Here is a 19,656-nt window from a genome sequence, read left to right as displayed (position 1 = left end):
ATAACCAAAATCTCTTTTGAATTCCTAAGTCGTTCCAACTTTTTAGCACCCCTCATATTTTGGGAAGTTGAAAATTGAAAAATCCAGCACGCCCTACTGCCATTTGCAAACCAGCCCTTAGAGAAACAGGACTTGGGAGTTTCATCTAATGCAAGATCTGAGAGAGATGAAGGCTATATGCATGCTTAAATGGGAGTGAGCCCAACTGGAGACAGGGACAATAATAATTCCCAGTACACATGCACAGGACTGAGCTTATGAGGTCTAGTTTCACAACATTCTCTCTACTCCTTGAGAGAAGGATCTCAGGTGATAAGGAAATAATTATCCAGGTCAAGAAGATTTATAGCAAGAGTACCTGTGACATTAAACATATTTGTTCTGCCTTTAAAAATGCAAATAAAATCAGCATCGGGAGGAGGAATATAATTATTGGAGCACCCAAGGCACGGTGGTGGTGATTTAAACCTTTCATCCCCCTGCTGCAGCCCTGAGGGATATATCTGTTCTGTGGAACTGGTATTTTCTTTTTGGGAAATCCACTGGATTTCTCCAAAGGAAAATGCCACTTTCAGAGAAGGTTTTTTCCTCCCTCAGGACTGCAGCAGTGAAATAAATGCTTTTTATGCTCCAATAAATATCAGCTTCCAACCTCCCACCTATGTTTCCGTTTCTTAAAAGCAACAACCCTGTCCATCAAGGGCAGAGACACCTTTGATAGCATGTCTCGTTTGGTCCTCACATATGCAACACGCGCCACTTGAGTAGGAATTAGAGGAGACAGCCATTGTTAACCTCAGAGAATTTGAATGATTAGGAAATGAGAAAGTTTTTTGTTTGTCACTGACTCCTTCCCTTGACTCAGCTCCACCTAAGGAGCACGTTTTCCAGATTTTCCAGATGTTACCGGCAGCTGATTGGTACACATAGCTAATCATCCTTCCGGCAGGAATCCTGACATTCCTGCACCTTTGTCATCGTAGGGAAAGCATCATCCACTCTCTATGTTTAGGTGCTCAGTGGGAAAGTCTGGCACTTAGATATATGGCCTGCCGCTCCCACAGAAGGCATTCAAATTTAGGTGGGTCGCATTTAGGTCATATGTCATTATTGCCCACAGTGCCGGATTTACGTATAAGCTAAACAAGCTACAGCTTAGGGCCCCACTCCCTTGCCCCCCCCCCAAAGGAAAAAAACTGGATGTACATTTCCAAAATATAAGATTAAAAAACCCAAATAAAATAAAACCTACATACAGCAACAGTATTTTGTGCTGCGTAGGCTCCTATAATGTAAGCAATGGGCCCCGCCTGCTAGCCTGCTCCCTAAAATATCACTGGTTTGCTCATTTCTATATAAAGTAATACCTCGGGTTGTAGTAGCTTCGGGATAAGTAATTTTGGGTTGCGTGCTGTGGCGACCCGGAAGTAATGGAACGTGTTACTTCCGGGTTTTACAGCTCGCGCATGCGTCAAAATGATGTCACGCACATGCACAGAACTGGCGAATCATGACCCGCAGATGCACGGACGCAGGTCGTGTTCGTTTCTGGATGTGAACGGGGCTCCGGAATGGATCCTACATTCTGCATGTGCAGATGGCTTTAGATACCTATTAGGTCCAGAAATTGCCACATAGCATATATTCAACACAAAAAGCAGCGGCAATTTGTTGTTGACAAAGGACAGCTGGACATATAAAGGGCCCCATTACCTCCAGTAGCTCAGGGCCTCATCAAACCTAAATCTGGCCCTGATTGCTCAGGATCACTTATCACCCCAAACTATTCACTGTCACAGATTATTGCTATATAACGGTGCCATGGACCTATGTTATGCACACCAAATGCACAAATCTCTTCAATTTTTTTTTTTTTTTAAAGTTTGGGGGTGTTTACTTAGTCATAGAATTGTAGAGTTGGAAGGAACCACAAGGGTCATCGAGTCCGCCCCCCCCCCTGCAAAATGTGGATAATGTTGATACATACACCGATATAACCACAACGCATGTCCTTAAAATACATTGCCTTTTTAGAATCTTGAATATATCCAATAGCAGGTTTTTTCCATCTTGGTTTCCCGTATGCCACCACAAGCCTACCCAAATTGTGCTTCCGGTCCTATTGTTTTCACCTCAGCCACTGACTCACTAAACAGCCTGAGGAGTCAAGCTTCTCTTCTCTCACTCTCAATCTTTCCCCACAATTTGCACTATGGAATTAATAATCCTGGCCTACCTTGTGGACTGTTGTAGTAGGGGTAGAAAAAACGTTTGAATGCTTCCACCAAGTGTGGGTTTGTGAATGAATCCCTGCATATACAAAACTAGTCTCTGAGGAAAAGGCTAGGGCAGAACCCCTGTGTTGCATTTGTTTGGTCTGTACAACAAGCAAATACTCAGCTTCCTGTCCTTCTTTTAACATCATTTGTTCGATATATTTACATTCTCAGTAAGTGAACACGTGATTGTTTAAAGAAGAACAGGAAACTGAATATTTGCTTGTTGTACTAACCAAACAAGTATATAGGCGTCTAAACAAAGACATCTGCACTCTCAAAGCCAGAGTCATAAATCTGTAACCAATTAAACATTATCGCCATCATCATCTTCAGTAAGGCAGCAAATGAATACATCAAGGAAGGATTCACACGGATTAAAAACCAATTTCCAGAGGATAATCCAATTGCAACAGAACTGCCAGCAGCTCTTTAATGTTCAAAATGCACACTCACTTTTGAGTACAACAAACGAGAATTCACTTATGGGATATCCAAATGCCTTTCTACTCTTTCCTTTAGACTGTTTTGGATACATTACTTTCCCCCAGTACTGGAACACTAATCAACTGCACAGGGAAAAAGCAACACTGTTCTCACCTAGTAAATTTACTGATGCCTGCTTGGAGTGTATGAAACACAGGGCTGAGCCAAAAGCTACACTTATCTTTCATGAACAACTTCAGCAGTTTAAAAATGTTTGCCTACGCTTGTTAGTTGAAGTCAGCTGTTACCTGCCAATGCCCACAGAGTAAGCTGTCCTCGCATGCTTAGCCTCGTCATTTCCCCTCACTTTAGGAGGAAACAAGCCTATTGTTCTCCCCTCAATCTACCTGTGAATTTAGTGATGTGAAGACTTCCAACCACATCTGGAGACCCCCAGGTTCCCCATGCCTTCCACAAATAGTCCAAATGCATCAGTAATCCTTTCCGTCATATGAATGCCACAGACCAAGGACAGAGATACAAGTCTAGCTTTGACCCCTGTTCAGATAGCGACTTGAACACATTCAGCAGACCTTATATGTGAGATGGGCCGTCTTTGCTGGGATTTGACACAATGTGAGAAGCAGGTGTTGGGGAAAACAACCACCCATCATTCTTATTTCCTATAATGGGTACTGCTGAGCAACGAGGACAGGAGGAAAAATAGGACAGGGCAGTGGTTTTCAACCATGGCACCCCAGGGGCCTTGAATGGTGGTCAGGGGTGTCGTGGGAAACACTGGCCTGTGTCCCCCTTCCCTTCCCTTCCTCTGATGCCTTTTTGTGTCTCTGCCTCCCAAAGGCTTGCACAGCTGTCTGTTGCAGCAGCCCTGGCTACAAGCTCCGCAGGTGAATGATGCCTCGGGCTGGTCAGGGGGCACTGGTTGCCAGGAGTTGAGGCGGCCTCGGAGTAAGCAGGCAAGTGGGCGAGGAAGCCCAGCCAGCCAGTCCGCCAGCCCTTGCTGTTGGGAATGGACAGATAAGTGGGAGGCTGGCAGGCGCTGCGCTGGCCTTTCTTCTGCTTGCTGTGTGCAAGGTCTGCCTGGGAGCTGAGTGCCCAGTGCTGAAGGAGAGCCGTTCTGCCATACAGGCCTGGCAGCGCCCACTGCTGCCTCCTAAGGTAAGGTGCTGGCCTCCTGTTGCGCCACTAAGGCTGGGGGCATCCTCTTCCCAGGCCCCTGTTGGGCAGTGTCCGGAGGCACCTCTCTTGGGGGCTGGAGGGGGCAGCTCAGAGATCGGGGCAGCAGCTGCCCAGAGGACTCCCAAGGAGAGAAGGCTGAGGGAACACTCCACAAGGGAGGGTGTTCAAAAAAGGGTGAGGCTGCCAGCTCTGCAGGCAAGGGGTGACATAACTGGGCTCTTGAGCCCCACAGGGGTGCCGCAGAAAGAATGTAGCTGGCCAAGGGAGCTGTCAACTCAAAAAGGTTGGAAACGTCTGGAATAGGGAGATCATATACCACCAACTGCCCTGTGACAAAGATCCAGGAGACCAAGGTGGCAAGCAGGAAGGAAAAATGTCCCCAGAGCCTGTTCCCACCCTCCACAGGGACATCTCCCAGCAACTGCCCAGTGGGAAGGATCCCAAGGGCTTCCCAATTTCTTGATATTGCTTATTGCGTATTCTTTTAGATGTCGTTTCATGTTACTCGTAAGCCGCCTTGGAAAGATTTGCATCTCCAACAGTGAAAATAAGCAACTGCGATGAACAAATAAATTGCACATACCAGTTTCTCAATCCAATTTCCTGCCTCTCTAAATCGATCTGAGGACTGTCGAGACAAAGCAGGATTGTACTGGACGCCCATAATTTTGAAGTTGCTGCTGAAGTAGGTTAATCTCTGATCTGCAAAAGAAAAAGCGGGGGAATGATAAGGCCTCTGCTGTGTTAGAAAGTCCACATCCCTCCAGAACCACCAATAAATACATACCACTAAATATCTCAGAATGAGCATGCGGGGGAGGGGAAAACAATTCTCTCTCCCTCTTGCCACACTTGGCTACCTTAAGCCACTCTCTCTCCCTGCTCAGGCTCACCAGACTTCTGGAATTGGGCCTGGGAACGTGTAAGTAACCTCAGCTGTTTGAAAACAGCTTAGAACTTTGAAGGAAGGGCCATAGCTCATGGCAAAAGATGAAATTTGCATGGGAAAGATTGCAGATCTGATTCCCAGCATTTCCAGGTTGGGCCAGGAGATAATCCTGAAACCCCAGACAGCTGCTGCTGCTGAGCTGGACTTGGTGTAAGGCCATTTCCTATGCTCCTATAAAGCAGTGGTTCCCAATTAGCTAATTACTGAGGGCCCCCCTATTTTTCAAAAGCCAAGCCACAGACCCCTTACTTTTGATAACTCTACGGTAGTTACCTCTGCAAAGCACTTTTTGGAAGAAAATGTCGGGTATCCCCTAATAAGCAAAGGATTGTAGGTATACTAAACAACAGAGTAGGGCTGAGCGATATCTGGTTTGCAACATCGTGATATATCAGCAGCTAAACAGATTCCGATATATCACGATGTCTGAAACAGGAGATCAGGCGTGGAGATGAGGGAAGGAGCGGCTGTGGAGATGGAATGGGTGGGGGGAGGAGAGGAAGCAGAGTCACCTCGACCTCATGGTTTGAGTGCGAGGGGATGGGGGATGCTTCAAGCCTTCATCAGTGGGGCAGCCAGCGAAGATGCATATCCACTGTGGCTGCTGCTGCTTTCCTGCTGACTGAGAAAAGCTGCTCTGCCTCAGTGCCAGGGGATGGTAGTGCCACTGTGCCATGTGAGGGCAATTGGCTGCCCTGCTCTCTGTCAGCATGAGGGAAGGCAGCCCAGATCAGCAGTGCTATCGGCTGAGATCATTGCCAGATTTACATATAAGTTAAAGAAGCTATAGCTTAGGCCCCCACTCTCTTGGGGGCCTAAAAAAAAATTAAAGGGAAAAATAAACTGGATGTACATTTCCAGAGGGATGTGGGTGGCGCTGTGGTTAAACCACAGAGCCTAGGTTCGAATCCCCACGATGGGGTGAACTCCCATTGCTCTACTCCTGCCAACCTAGCAGTTCGAAAGCACGTCACAGTGCAAGTAGATAAATAGGTACCGCTCCGGCAGGAAGGTAAACAGCGTTTCCGTGTGCTGCTCTGGTTCGCCAGAAGCGGCTTAATCCTGCTGGCCACATGACCGCTGTCTGCAGACAAACACCAGCTCCCTCGGCCAATAAAGCGAGATGAGCGCTGCAACCCCAGAGTCGGCCATGACTGGACCTAATGGGCAGGGGTCCCTTTTACTCTTCTGGGAAGAAGAAGGAGGAGGAAGAAAGACTGGGGTCCATCTTGGGCAGGTTGGCTGAAGGCTGGTTGGGAGAGATGTCTTCATCTCGATGGCTGCACTGCTGTGGGGTACAAGCCCGTCTTGAAATGACACTGCTGTAAGATCTGAAGTCCCATCCACACAGACGGAAGGTGCAAATTGGTGAATAAACTGTATTTCTTAAAGCTACAACAGTCTCCGCTATGTGTCTCAATTCTCCAAAGGAGCACAGACCCTGTGTGAGTGCCTGGAATCCCTTTTACATTTCCAGAATATAAGATTAAAAAAACAAATAAAATAAAGCCTACACACAGCAACAGTGTTTTGTGTTGTGTAGGCTCCTATTTGTTATGAGCAAATGGCTTTAGATACCTATTAGGTCCATAAATCACCACATAGCATATATTCAACACAAAAACCAGTGACAATTTGTTGTTGACAAAGGACAGCTGGACATATAAAGGGCGCCATTGCCTTCAGGAGCTGAGGGCCTCATCAAACCTAAATCAGGCCCTGGCTGAGATCATTGTACGATATCGGTGGTGCCTTGAAATTGGCTCTCCCTTGAGTGAGGAGAGGTATATTGCTGTGTATTGCAGGGTCAAAATTGTTAAAACGGTGTGATTTCTAAACCAATTTTGGCCAATATTGTGAAAAGCCATACAGCGCTAAAACAGACCACAAAATTTGTGATATTACCATGCAAAAATGGCAAAAAAAAAATATTATCGCATTTTTTGCTCTATAAGACTCACTTTTTCCCTCCTAAAAAGTAAGGGGAAATGTGTGTGTGTCTTATGGAGCGAATGCAGGCTGCGCAGCTCTCCCAGGAGCCAGAACAGCAAGACGGGTTGCTGCTTTCACTGCGCAGCGATCCCTCTTGCTGTTCTGGCTTCTGAGATTCAGAATATATTTTTTTCTTGTTTTCCTCCTCCAAAAACTAGGTGCATCTTGTGGTCTGGTGCGTCTTATAGAGCGAAAAATATGGTAATTGGCAAGGGATGGGGCAATGGTGAAACCACTAATCGGGAACCACTGCTATAAAGCATGGTTTTCTACATCTCCTGTTGGTTGATGAAAGCAGTCTTTCCTTGGCGAAGAGGATTCTGAGTGGCTGCTGAATGACTTGAACCCCTCAGTGACTCATAAATTGGCGCTTTTTGCACTGGCGGCAAGAAAGATTAGGAAGAAGGAACTGGGCAAAATTGCAGTAAATTGTAAGGCAGATTCAGAGGTATAATTTGAAACACACTGCGTATAGTTGTGGTGGCTCCCCATTTATAGTCTCGCTTGCCTTGCTTGGTTTTGTTGGTTTATGCAGAGTATTCACTCTATATGTAATTTTATTGATTGCGCTTGTATGGTTTTGTCATGGCCTTCGGCTGACACAATAACCTTATTGAACTGAAATACGGTGAAATATGGTATGGTTGGGTCAAGTTCCACCTGGATGTTCATCTTGCTATAAAAAATTACACAGAAACAAAGGCCTGTGTCTCCTCCTTCTGAAAACTTAATGCTCCTTTGTCATGAAAGTTCACGGACCTGAAGGAGGAAGCTTGAAGAGTGATGCTCTTTCCGAGTTCCTCATCTAACCCTCTGTGATTTTTAAGGTTCAGACCAGCCCTTGAGCAGCTGAACAGAAAGTGGAGCAACTGAGAGAAAAGAAGGGAAAGGGGACTGATGTGGGAGACCAGTAGAGGCGGCAGGCAGAGTGACTGGGGGTGGAGTCACGAGAAAGAAAGAAAAGGCATCTATGTGTGCTCAGACACATTGGATGCAGTAAAAGAGATCCTAGTGGAACTGAATGATTTTTTTTTAATGGTTCCCTCCCCATAAAGGTAAAGGGACCCCTGACCATTAGGTCCAGTTGTGACCGACTCTGGGGTTGTGACACTCATCTCGCTTTATTGGCCAAGGGAGCCGGCATACAGCTTCCGGGTCATGTGGCCAGCATGACTAAGCAGCTTCTGGCAAAACCAGAGCAGCACACAGAAATGTCGTTTACCTTCCCACTGGAGCGGTACCTATTTATCTACTTGCACTTTGACGTGCTTTCGAACTGCTAGGTTGGCAGGAGCAGGGACTGAGCAACAGGAGCTCACCCCGTCGTGGGGATTCGAATTGCCAACCTTCTGATCGGCAAGTCCTAGGCTCTGTGGTTTAACCCACAGCGCCACCTGCGTCCCTTTCCCTCCCCATAACCACTGTCAAGTTTGCCTCCATTCTCTGAATCATAAAAATCATGGATCTGATGCCTTCTTGAACTGCAAAGGTGCAAAACCATGAATCCAGGGCACAGATAGTTATGGATCCTCGTCGTTTTTACACGTGATACTCACAAGAGCACAGTCAAGACCACATGGATCACAACTATGTTCTATTATTTGTTACTGGTATCACCATACAAAAATCATGATGATACCCATTAGGATCTGGGCCTTGGAGCAATGTTTTTGTGGGGTTGGCGAATACTAGACCTGTAGTATTTGCTGTATAATATTTAATTTGATTGCAGGAAACCATTTTGATTCCACTGGATCTGGTTTTTACCCAGACCCCATGGAAAAGTGACAGGTCCAATACTTTCATTCAGAAAGCAGCTCTACAAACACGATATTTACCATATTTTCTGTCTTGCGGAAAGTGTATGAAGTATACGAAGAGACCGATGGCGATGGCTGCTGCAATCGAAGTGCCCAGAATGATGAGAAGAATCTTCCATGGTTCAAAGTCTCTGTGTCTTCTGGCTGACTGCTGTACTCTGAAAAAGTCAGCAAAATCATTCTATTTAATAAACAGAACCATTGTCCCTATCTTTTCTTTCTTCTTCGGTAAGCATCCGAAATTAAATTAAGCCTGTCTCATTTAAAGCACATGGCACACAGACACACACTGCAAAGAATCCTGGGAACTAAAGTTTATTAAGAGTGCTGGCAACTGTAGCTGTGTGAGGAGTAAACTACAGCCCTCTGAAGCTTTTCGGAAAAGTCGCATGCTTTAAATGGGCACTGACTGCTTTAGATGCATGGTGTGAATGTGACTTGAAAGTCCCATGGGCTGCAAGAAGATCCAACCTCTCCATTCTTAAGGAAATCAGCCCTGAGTGCTCACTAGAAGGACAGATCCTGAAGCTGAGGCTCCAATACTTTGGCCACCTCATAGAAGACAAGACTCCCTGGAAAAGACTCTGGTGTTGGGAAAGATGGAGGGCACAAGGAGAAGGAGACGGCAGAGGACAAGATGGCTGGGCAGTGTTATAGAAGCGACCAACGTGAGTTTGACAAAACTCCTAGAGGCAGTGGAAGACAGGAGTGCCTGGCGTGCTCTGGTCCATGGGGTCACGAAGAGTCGGACACAACTAAACGACTAAACAACAACAACAACAACAACGTGAATGTGACCAAGTCTCGAGTGTTGGAGGATAAATTACTTCCTTTAACCATGAAACTGACCTCAATAAGACTTCGAACTGTTCGGAAATGACTGGCAGAATCTGAGACCAAGGTGAAGAGTCGGTGGAAGAAGATTGGAAAAAAATTTAAAGTTTATCTACAGAAACATTGCAAAATTAAGGAATGTTAGAAGGATGTTGGAATGAAGTAATGTGGTTTTAGCAGAAATGATATAAAGGATTAGGTAAAAATGGATTTGTTAATTGGTGAAAGACGAGAATGTAAAATTACAGTATATTAAGATAAATTAATAGGATAAAAACAAAGCTGGAAAGGATTTGCTGAAATATCTAATTGAACTAGAATACAAAAAAGGGAGGTGTGAGGAGGTCAAGGAAATAAGCAAAGGAAAGAAAGTTATGTAAAGGTTTGATCTATGTGTTTTTTTTAATTGCTTGTATTTTTTGTATTTTTTCTTTTTTCCCTTTTTTTCTTTTTTGTTTTTTCTCTGTAATCTTTAAAAGTTGAATAAATATTATTTTTTTAAAAAAAGACTTTGAACTGTTACCTGTGTCATGTAGGGATTTAAACCGTGGATGTCAAGTGGAGAGAACCTAACAAGCACTCTGGGGAGGAGGGCTACAACTAAATACCCATGCTTACAAAGGATCAGTCTTACAATAACCACAAATACAATATAATCGATTTACTTAATTAAAACATGCAACATCCAGTCCAAATAAAGCTCATCAAATTTGTGAATAAAAAACTTTTGGTACGTTAGCCGTCTTCCAAGCAATGAACACACGCTTGGAATCTCAAATTTTTCCTGTAAGACCTATTGCAGTCGTTAAGAGTCGTCAACAGGCTCATCACAGCTATCTGCCAATCACCCATTCCCACCACCCTTCTGAGTAATACCCCTCCCCACCTTCTCACTATATAGAAGGGTCTGGTGACTTCTGTTTCAGTGTATCTGAAGAAGTGTGCATGCACACGAAAGCTCATACCTAGAACTAACTTAGTTGGTCTTTAAGGTGCTACTGGAAGGAATTTTTTGTTTTGACTATGGCAGACCAACACGGCTACCTATCTGTAACTAGTTTTTGGAGGAGGAAAAAAATATATTCTGAATCTCAGAAGCCAGAACAACAAGAGGGATTGCTGTGCAGCGAAAGCAGTGATCCCTCTTGCTGTTCTGGCTTCTGGGATAGCTGCGCAGCCTGCATTCGCTCCATAAGACGCACACACATTTCCCCTTACTTTTTAGAAGGGAAAAAGTGAGTCTTATAAAGCAAAAAATACGGTATAATGCAGAACCTAACAGGGAAGTGTCATGAAAACTGAATAAACTGCCGCGTGAATGCAGCCTGAATGCCAGTATAAGAAGCTGGCTGGTTATAGCTCTGAGTTATCTTTGTCCTGCATCAAACAAAATTAATATTCTTAATCCTATGGCAGACATTGTTTACCTGCACCAAAATTTCTTACTTAATTGTGACACCTTCAGTTTACCCAGGCGGGAATGAGTCGGCATCCGGAAATAAATAAAGCCCTTAAATTCCAAACTAACTGCAAATGAAATTTTTAATTATTTTTAAACAATTGCCAATGCTACCTTTTATGGGGGGTGTTTTGAATTCCATAATTTACCTATGCATTGTGTGAAGGAATTCTTTGTTTTGTCGGTCCAGAATCTTTCAGCCTGCATCTTTGCTGGATGCCACTGAGTTCTAGTACTGAGAGAGGGAGAAAAACCTCTTCCAAGTCACTTTCTCCACAATATGCATGGGACATTCAGGGATCATATCAAAAACTGGGATGGCTTCTGTAACTCCGGGACTGTCCCTGGGAAATCGGGACACTTGGAGGGGATGCAGTTCTTTGCAGCAGCTTGTATGGCGACTCCCCACTTCCAAAAATCCGAGGAGAGCTTCTCTGTGCAAAGTCGGAATCAGGGCCGGATTTAGGTTTGATGAGGCCCTAGGCTCCTGAAGGTAATGGGGCCCTTTATATGTCCAGCTGTCCTTTGTCAACAACAAATTGTCACTGTTTTTTGTGTTGAATATATGCTATATGGTAATTTATGGATCTAAAGCCATTTGCGTGTAACAAAATATGTACCATATTTTTCGCCCTATAGGACACACCGTCCCATAAGGCGCACCTAGTTTTTTTTGGGGGGGGAATAAAGGGGAAAAAATTATTTCCCCCCAAACAGGCAGCTCTCTGCAAGCTGTGGGAGCCCAGCGCTGGCTCCCGCTGCTTGCGGAGAGGTCCGCGAAGCCTGGACATGCTGAGCTCAGCGCACGCAGGCTTCAGCATGCAGGCAACTCTCCGCAAGCGGGGGGAGTGCTCCTGCTGCTTGCGGAGAGGTGCGGGAAGCCTGGAGAGCGAGAGGGGTCGGTGCGCACCGACCCCTCTCCCTCTCCAGGCTTCAGCGAAAGCCTGCATTCGCCCCATAGGACGCACACACATTTCCCCTTCATTTTGGGAGAGGAAAAAGTGCGTCCTATAGGGCGAAAAATACGGTATTTTATCAAGGTAATTTTTGAACTGACATACAGTTAAGAAGAAGTATTAAGGAAACTGCTTTCACCATCTTCGGCGATCATGGAACCCAAGAAAGGACGCTGAAATCTTAGGAAGGGAAGCTTAGAGAAGCTAAGGAACCGTTGTCCACTTTGACTTTTGGGTGGTGGAGGAGGGAAATACCTTTAAAAGTTACAGTCGCTTTGCATACCAGAGACTAATTTCTAGCCTGCTGAAATAAAAGATAAAACTCATGTTGGTTTTTGTCCCAGCCAATGCCATCCAGCATAGATTTAATATACTGTTATGAGTTCTTGGGTGCTAAGTTTCTCAGGATGTTAGAATTTAATTAAGGCCTGGGATGTCAAAAGCTAATTAAGCCAGGACTAAGCCAGTGAGGCGATAGACTGGAGATAAGAAGCGATTAGGACAAGTAAGGATCAAGGACAAATCTCATTTGCAAATGAGTGGCCCTCCCTCCAGGGACGCGGACTTATAAAAAATATTGGGGGGGCCCGGGAAAGCTCATGAATAATAAATAAGCTCATGAATATGCAAATAAAGTGGCGCCGCCTCCTCGTGAGCGAATAGGGGAGAGCGTGCTGCGCCTATTAATCAGCTCCAAAGGAAATTGGGTGGAGCTTTTGCTCGGGAGGGAGGGCAGGAGGCATGCAGCCCGCCCCTCCCTGTGCATTTTGGGCTGGGGGAGGGGCGGCGATGGCGCTCTGCTGGAGGGGCGCCGGAGATTATTGGGGGGGCGGAGCCCCCCCAAACGAATTTTTGAGGGGGCTCGGGCCCCCTCAAGCCCCATGGAGTCGGCGCCTATGCCTCCCTCCCTCTCTCAACTGAGAGTTAGTTTTAAAAAAGTGAGGCTGGTGTTTTAGATGAGAGTTTATGATTGCAGTTGGGAGTTATGCAATGGAGATAGCAAAGAGCAATGTTTGTGAGCAATGGCTGAGTTCTCCAAGGCTGCCGTAGCACTGGGTGAAGCAAGGGTATTTTGGAGTGTGGTGCTGGAAAGCCCTCCATCATAGGCTCAGGTTGGATATATGGTAAAGGTAAAGATAAAGGACCCCTGGATGATCAAGTCCAGTCAAAGGCGACTATAGGGTTGCGGTGCTCATCTCGCTTTGAGGCCAAGGGAGCCGGCGTTTGTTTGTCCACAGACAGCTTTCCTGGTCATGTGGCCAGCAGGACTAAACCATTTCTGGCGCAACGGAACACCGTGACGGAAACTAGAGTGTATGGAAATGCCGTTTACCTTCCCGCTTCAGTGCTACCTATTTATCTACTTGCACTGGTGTGCTTTCAAACTGCTTGGTTAGCAGGGGCTGGGGCAGAGCAACGGGAGCTCATCCCGTCGCAGGGATTCAAACCACCGACCTTCTGATTGGTACACCCAAGAGGCTCAGTGGTTTAGACTACAATGCCACCCGCATTGTGTAAATAGGCCATATATCATAAAGACTACATAGTCTCCGCTGTGCCTCATTTTCCAAAAGGAAACATGGACCTGGGGGAATGCCTGGAAACCCAGAAATCTTGCACCGCTCAGAGACTGGGGTGGCATGTAAGAGTACCTTCTATTTGCTTCCCAGTTCTCTCCCGGTTCTTAGAGAGATGGAGGCCCACAGACAAGAGGCTGAATTACTGGATATGATTCTGCACTCTAGTGCCAAGTGCTGTCATTTGGACATGCCAGAATATTTCAATTATCCTCTGGGCCTTGCACAGTACTCTCTCTGTCTTCGCCTGTGTTATGTACTGAAGTTCTCACCCTGGGCCAGCAGGGGGATACTGTAGATAGTTATGCAAATGAAGGATCGAAAAGTGACGTTCAGTGATTGGATAGTTTTGTATGCAAATGAAGGATCGAAAAGTGACGTTCAGTGATTGGATAAATGTATCTGAAGAAGTGTGCATGCACATGAAAGCTCATACCTAGAACTAACTTAGTTGGTCTTTAAGGTGCTACTGGAAGGAATTTTTTTATTTTGTTTTGACTATGGCAGACCAACACGGCTACCCATCTGTAAGTGATTGGATAGTTTTAGAAAATGGCAACAGTTACAATTGTTCTATACTGTATAAGCAGGCTGACTGAGCCCCTCAGCTTAGTTCTGTTCGGACATCTGAATAAAGAAGAGCTGTTTGAAGAATCGCTGTGTCGTCTGCTATGTTCACCCACAACTTAACAGCCTGCCAGTGCAAAAGCAAAAAAAAGAGGAAGCACTTGGGGGCGGGGAGCAATATCTATGGTAATAAGACTTCTGTAGCCCAAAAGAGTAGCATAACCCTGTTGCTACATGTAAGCAGTACATGTCTGCAGTTTTGCTTACAGGAATTAACAAGTAAGAAGTAATGCAGTTCATAGCAGAAGAGCGCTAGCTGTAGTTTAGCTGGTGAGTAAATCTAACCAAAAAGACATCTGATAGGTTGATGACTGTGTTGGTGTATGAAATAACAGAAAACAGAAAACATATTCTCTTGTGCAGTATGTCACCTCGAGCCGACCTGCAGCTCTGGGTTACCTTCTCTGCCAATGCTGCCTTCCACATACTGTCATTCCAACCAGTGCCGGATTTATGTACAGAGGGTACAGAAGCTTCAGGTTACAGGTGCTTCAGGTTACAGACTCCGCTAACCCAGAAATAGTGGGTTAAGAACTTTGCTTTAGGATGAGAACAGAAATCGTGCTCCAGCGGTGTGGCGGCAGCAGCGGGAGGCCCCATTAGCTAAAGTGGTGCTTCAGGTTAAGAACAGTTTCAGGTTAAGAACAGACCTCCAGAACGAATTAAGTACGTAACCAGAGGTACCACTGTATAAGCTAAACAAGCTATAGCTTAGGGCCCCACTCTCTTGGGGGCCCCCCAAAAAAATTAAAGGGGAAAAAACCCAGATGTACATTTCCAAAATATAAGATAAAAAACAAATAAAATAAAACCTACATACAGCACCAGTGTTTTGTGTTGTATAGGCTCCTATGATATGCAAGTGATGGGCCCCACCTGCTAGCCTGCTCCCTAAAATATCACTGGTTTGCTCATTTCTATATATAGGGTGCCTACATTCTGCATGGACTGGTTATTTTGTTATGTGCAAATGGCTTTAGATGTTAGAATTTTTATCTATCTGAGCTGCTCCAGCGAGTGGTACTATGATTGTATACATCATATGAGTGTCTGAGAGAGCATGAGAAAGGAAGTCTGTACAGTCATACCTTGGGATAAATACGCTTCAGGTTGAGCACTTTTGGGTTGCACTCCACGGCGACCCGGAAGTAACGGAGTGCGTTACTTCCGGGTTTCGCTGCTCGCGCATGCGCAGACGCTCAAAATGACGTTACGCGCATGCGCAGAAGCGGCAAAACGCGACCCGCCCACGCGCAGACTTGCTGTCGTGTCTTACGTTCTGTTCGGGATGCGAACGGGGCTCTGGAAAGGATCCTGTTCGCATCCCGAGGTACCACTGTATTATCTCTTCCTTCCTGAGTACTATTGGAAGTTAGTTTCACTTCTGTGTGTGTCACAGTTTTGTACTGGTGTTCAGAGAGCACAGACGTACTGATGGAGTCTCTGTATATAAGACTGTAAATAAAGTAGTTTAGAACTACAATTGAGTCTTTCTTCTGCTATGATATGCCAGAGAACTGGTGTGCTCTTTTCAGGAGAGAAGGATCGCTTATTACCGGTCTCTCTGGACCGAAGAAGATATATAGCCAGAGAGGGCCACCAGAGAGACGCTCCGAAGACTTGAGAAGTTGGCAGCCTTCCCAGGTGTTTTTCCAGCATACCTATTAGGTCCATAAATTGCCACATAGCATATATTCAACACAAAAAACAGTGACAATTTGTTGTTGACAAAGGACAGCTGGACATATAAAGGGCCCCATTACCTTCAGGAGCTTAGGGCCTCATCAAACCTAAATCCAGCCCTGAAGCCATGACTGTTTAAAGTGGCATGATACTGCTTTAAATGCACAGTGCGGATGGATAAGGAGGATTTGGCACATGACGGTGCAATGCTCCTCTTGTGCTGGACTCTGCTTCGCCACCCTCCCAGAAGACCTGAAAATGCCGGGTAATTCTAGACATCAAAAAAACCCAAACTCCTGAGATTCACCAGAGCTGCTCCCCCCACCCCACCCCGAATGACACATTTTGTGTGCAAAGCCCACCCAGGAACCAGAATGTTTGGTTTCAGGACTTGGCAACTCCCGTTTGCTTACATACTTGGAGACAACAAAAAGTGTGCCACACTCCTACAATGTCTTGCTCAAGAGCAATCTCTGCAACTTGCACCACCTGCCAGCCTTCTGCTTGAAATCATTTTCAGTGCCTTTAACAGCTTCAGGACAGGAGGACAGACAGCCGATTAAAGTCTTTCCTTATCACTGCATGCTCAGGCTGGAGAGAGAGCCTTCGGCTGCTGAACTCCTGTCACTTCCCCCTTAAAGGCACCAATCCCCAGATGAGGTTAAAAGTCGACCACCTCGCAGGAAGGAGCCTTAAACGAGAGGAATGGCCTGAAAGATTTGTTTTCTGGGAACAGAAGCCAAACTTACTGGGGGGGGGGGAGAGAGAGAAGAGGGTTTTAATTTGGAAGAGAGCAATTCTGTGGGGAAACATCCAAAGGGCACCATTGCAGCCTGGCAATGAAAACGGTGGCATTCGCCTACTGTCTGGGTGTAATTGGTAAAGCAGCACAACTTGTGCCAATTTTCCATTTAGTGGGTGGGTGGAAAAAAATAGGACTGTAAATTGCAGCTGCAGCTCAAGGTTGTACAGCAGGAAAAGTAGCAAGCCGGAGGATGAGACAGAGAGCTGGGCCCCCAGCCTGTCCTTTGGCTTGCTTCATGCAGTTCCAGGATGCTTGCTTAAAGTTGAAAGAGTTGGGAAGAAATGTTAAGCATGTGTATCTATGTGCTTGAACTTTTCGAAAAGAAGATTCTGGTTTCAGAGGAGAAGTGAGGCTATAGTGTCCATTATTTGTTGTTGTTTAGTCATTTAGTCATGTCCGACTCTTCGTGACCCCATGGACCAGAGCACGCCAGGCACTCCTGTCTTCCACTGCCTCCCGCAGTTTGGTCAAACCCATGCTGGTAGCTTCGAGAACACCGCCCAACCATCTCGTCCTCTGTCGTCCCCTTCTCCTTGTGCCCTCCATCTTTCCCAACATCAGGGTCTTTTCCAGGGAGTCTTCTCTTCTCATGAGGTGACCAGAGTACTGGAGCCTCAGCTTCAGGATCTGTCCTTCCAGTGAGCACTCAGGGCTGATTTCCTTCAGAATGGATGCGTTTGATCTTCTTGCAGTCCATGGGACTCTCAAGAGTCTCCTCCAGCACCATAATTCAAAAGCATCAATTCTTTGGCGATCAGCCTTCTTTATGGTCCAGCTCTCACTTCCATACATCACTACTGGGAAAACCATAGCTTGAACTATACAGACCTTTGTTGGCAAGGTGATGTCTCTGCTTTTTAAGATGCTGTCTAGGTTTGTCATTGCTTTCCTCCCAAGAAGCAGGCGTCTTTTAATTTTGTGAAGAAGAAGTATATTAATGGTGAAATACAATTAAGAAGAAGTATATTTTGGGGGGGGGGGAGGCCCAAGAGAGTGGGGCCCTAAGCTATAGCTTGTTTAGCTTATACGTAAATCTGGCACTGCATGGCTTTTCCCCAAAGAATTCCAAGAGCTGTCGTTTGTTAGCAGTGCTGAGGGTTGTTAGAAGACCTCCATTCGCCCTGAGAGAGCTACAGTTCTCAGAGTCCCCTAGGAAGGAGGATTGAGCCACGACTAACTGGGTCACTCTGGGTTGCTCCCTTCTCTTCCCCCACCCTGTCCCAGACTCGGTGCCTTTAAAAGTTTGTATGTGTTTGTGTGTGCACACACACCAAACCACATTAGGTAAGTTTTAATTCTCTAATCCAGGGACTTCCTATGTCGGAGGGCATACAGCAGAGTTTAAAATTTCCATACAACCAGTGGATAAATAAACGCATGAACTCAGAGTCACCCTGAAAACTAAGCTCTCTGTCACTTTTTCCACTTAAAAGTGCTCACAGTGCATCTAAAACAATGTCGAGTTACCACCTTAGCTCCGTGGGGATTGATCTTTAAAGTACTGACTCTGAAACAGACCTGATGAAATCAGACCTTGCTATTCCCCTCTCTTTCACCTGGTGAGAGTTGTTCTCCTACTCCAATAAGTCTTATCTCCGACTTCTTACTCTGATGAAGATACATCTATTCTTTCTTATCTCCGCTCTTGCAAACAATGTCTTCTGTTAAATTCGCATTACCAAAGAATAGCTCAAATAAGGTCTTATCCACTCTTACCTTTCACCCCACGCTTTCCAGGCACGGGTAAGCGCTTTAAAGCTCCGTGTCCAAATGACATTCTTTTTTTGCCCCGGAGCCTTCCGCATGAAAACCTGTTCTTTAAAGTTGAAGCACTACAAACAGCAATTTGAGTTTTCGGTGGATCACCATTTGCTCCAATTCAGCTGTAAAGAGTGGGTTTTTGCGAGGAAAGCTCCAGGGCAAGAAGCAGAGGAAAGCCCTAAGAGATGTTTGGATTATAATGAGAGAATATGGGTACAGAGTATTCTACTTCTTAAATTCTAACCCCAACAGGGGACCCTGTCCTGTTTAGAAAATAAGCAGAAATCTGGCATGTAGTTGCAGATTCTTCCATCACACTGGGGCAATTATTTGGTTAAAAGCAACAACCCCATCTCAATTGTTTCTTGGCCAAATGCTGGTGGAGGTAGAAAACCCCCTTTTTATGCCAGAAATTTAAAAGTTGGGATCAGAAGAAAGCAGATGATCAGGAGCCCCTCTCCACATAGGATCCACTCTGAATTTGCAAGCCCAAAGTTCATGTAAACAGCATTCCTCATAGCAATTAACAAATCAGACAGAGCTCAGGTTACTTACCCCTGCAGGCCCCAGAGATTGTAGTCCTCATAGCCAATGTGGGTTCCAGACCCAGTTTGGAATAAACCATCCACGCTCCGCGAACGTTTCTGAAATATGGAGCTCTTGCACCGACTGGTGTGACAGGCAGGGTAGATTGTGAATGGAAGGTCCTTCATGGGGATTTCTGTGGTGCAACACCCAGCCGTGTGTGGAAATGCAAGTTGTGGGTGAGCCAAAGAGTAAATCAAAACTCCAGGGAGATGTCAGCATGAAGGATTAGACTCTGTCCTTCGGAGAAGCACCATGGAAAATCTCATGTAGCTATACAGGAGATCAGTCAAGGCAGCCACACCAGCCACAGCTTCCAGATTTCCCAAGGTAGAAATGTGCCACCAGCTCTGCGTTTTATAAGCTATCGCTCTCTGAGGAGATTTTCCGTCACCATTGCTCCTTCCTTTTCCTTCTTTCAGGGATGCTGGATAAAATAAGCAAGCAATGTGAATACAGTCCAGTTGTCTTCAGCTGCTCACTCCTCCACAGATAGTCTTATGTCGTTCCTATTGCAGCTCTATGTATCTGATCTCCTAATTATGTGTTAGGCTCTCCAGACTGGGAGCCTCCTATGGGAGGTGCTTATTCCACAGGGCCACCTTCCCATTCATTTTAGCCCCTTTTAGGTGGGAGGTGCTGAAGCCCAGAACTTTGAACCACGTGGCCTCCCCTCTAAGATAGCTTCTGCCCTCAGGTGCGGCAG

General features: G+C 45.7%; 1 protein-coding gene across 1 annotated transcript in view; it reads right to left on the bottom strand.

Moving 5' to 3' along the window:
• The window catches only part of LOC309328503 (transmembrane protease serine 11C-like), a 71,380-nt gene extending 51,933 nt beyond the window's left edge, over nt 1-19,447 (bottom strand). Inside the window, exons 1-3 of the mRNA XM_081838504.1 lie at nt 18,921-19,447; nt 8,682-8,821; nt 4,486-4,604 (exon numbers count right to left, since the gene is read on the bottom strand). Coding sequence (XP_081694630.1) covers nt 4,486-4,604; nt 8,682-8,821; nt 18,921-19,078 — 417 coding nt within the window. The 5' untranslated portion in view covers nt 19,079-19,447. The remainder of the gene's footprint in view (nt 1-4,485; nt 4,605-8,681; nt 8,822-18,920) is intronic.
• Between the last annotated feature and the right edge of the window lie 209 nt (nt 19,448-19,656).

This window comes from Podarcis erhardii (assembly GCF_964252035.2).
Source record: "Podarcis erhardii genome assembly, chromosome: 13".
In the NCBI taxonomy this organism is placed as follows: Eukaryota; Metazoa; Chordata; class Lepidosauria; order Squamata; family Lacertidae; genus Podarcis; species Podarcis erhardii.
The sequence above is the reverse complement of the archived record's forward strand: the minus strand, read 5'-3'. Positions and strand labels throughout refer to the sequence as shown.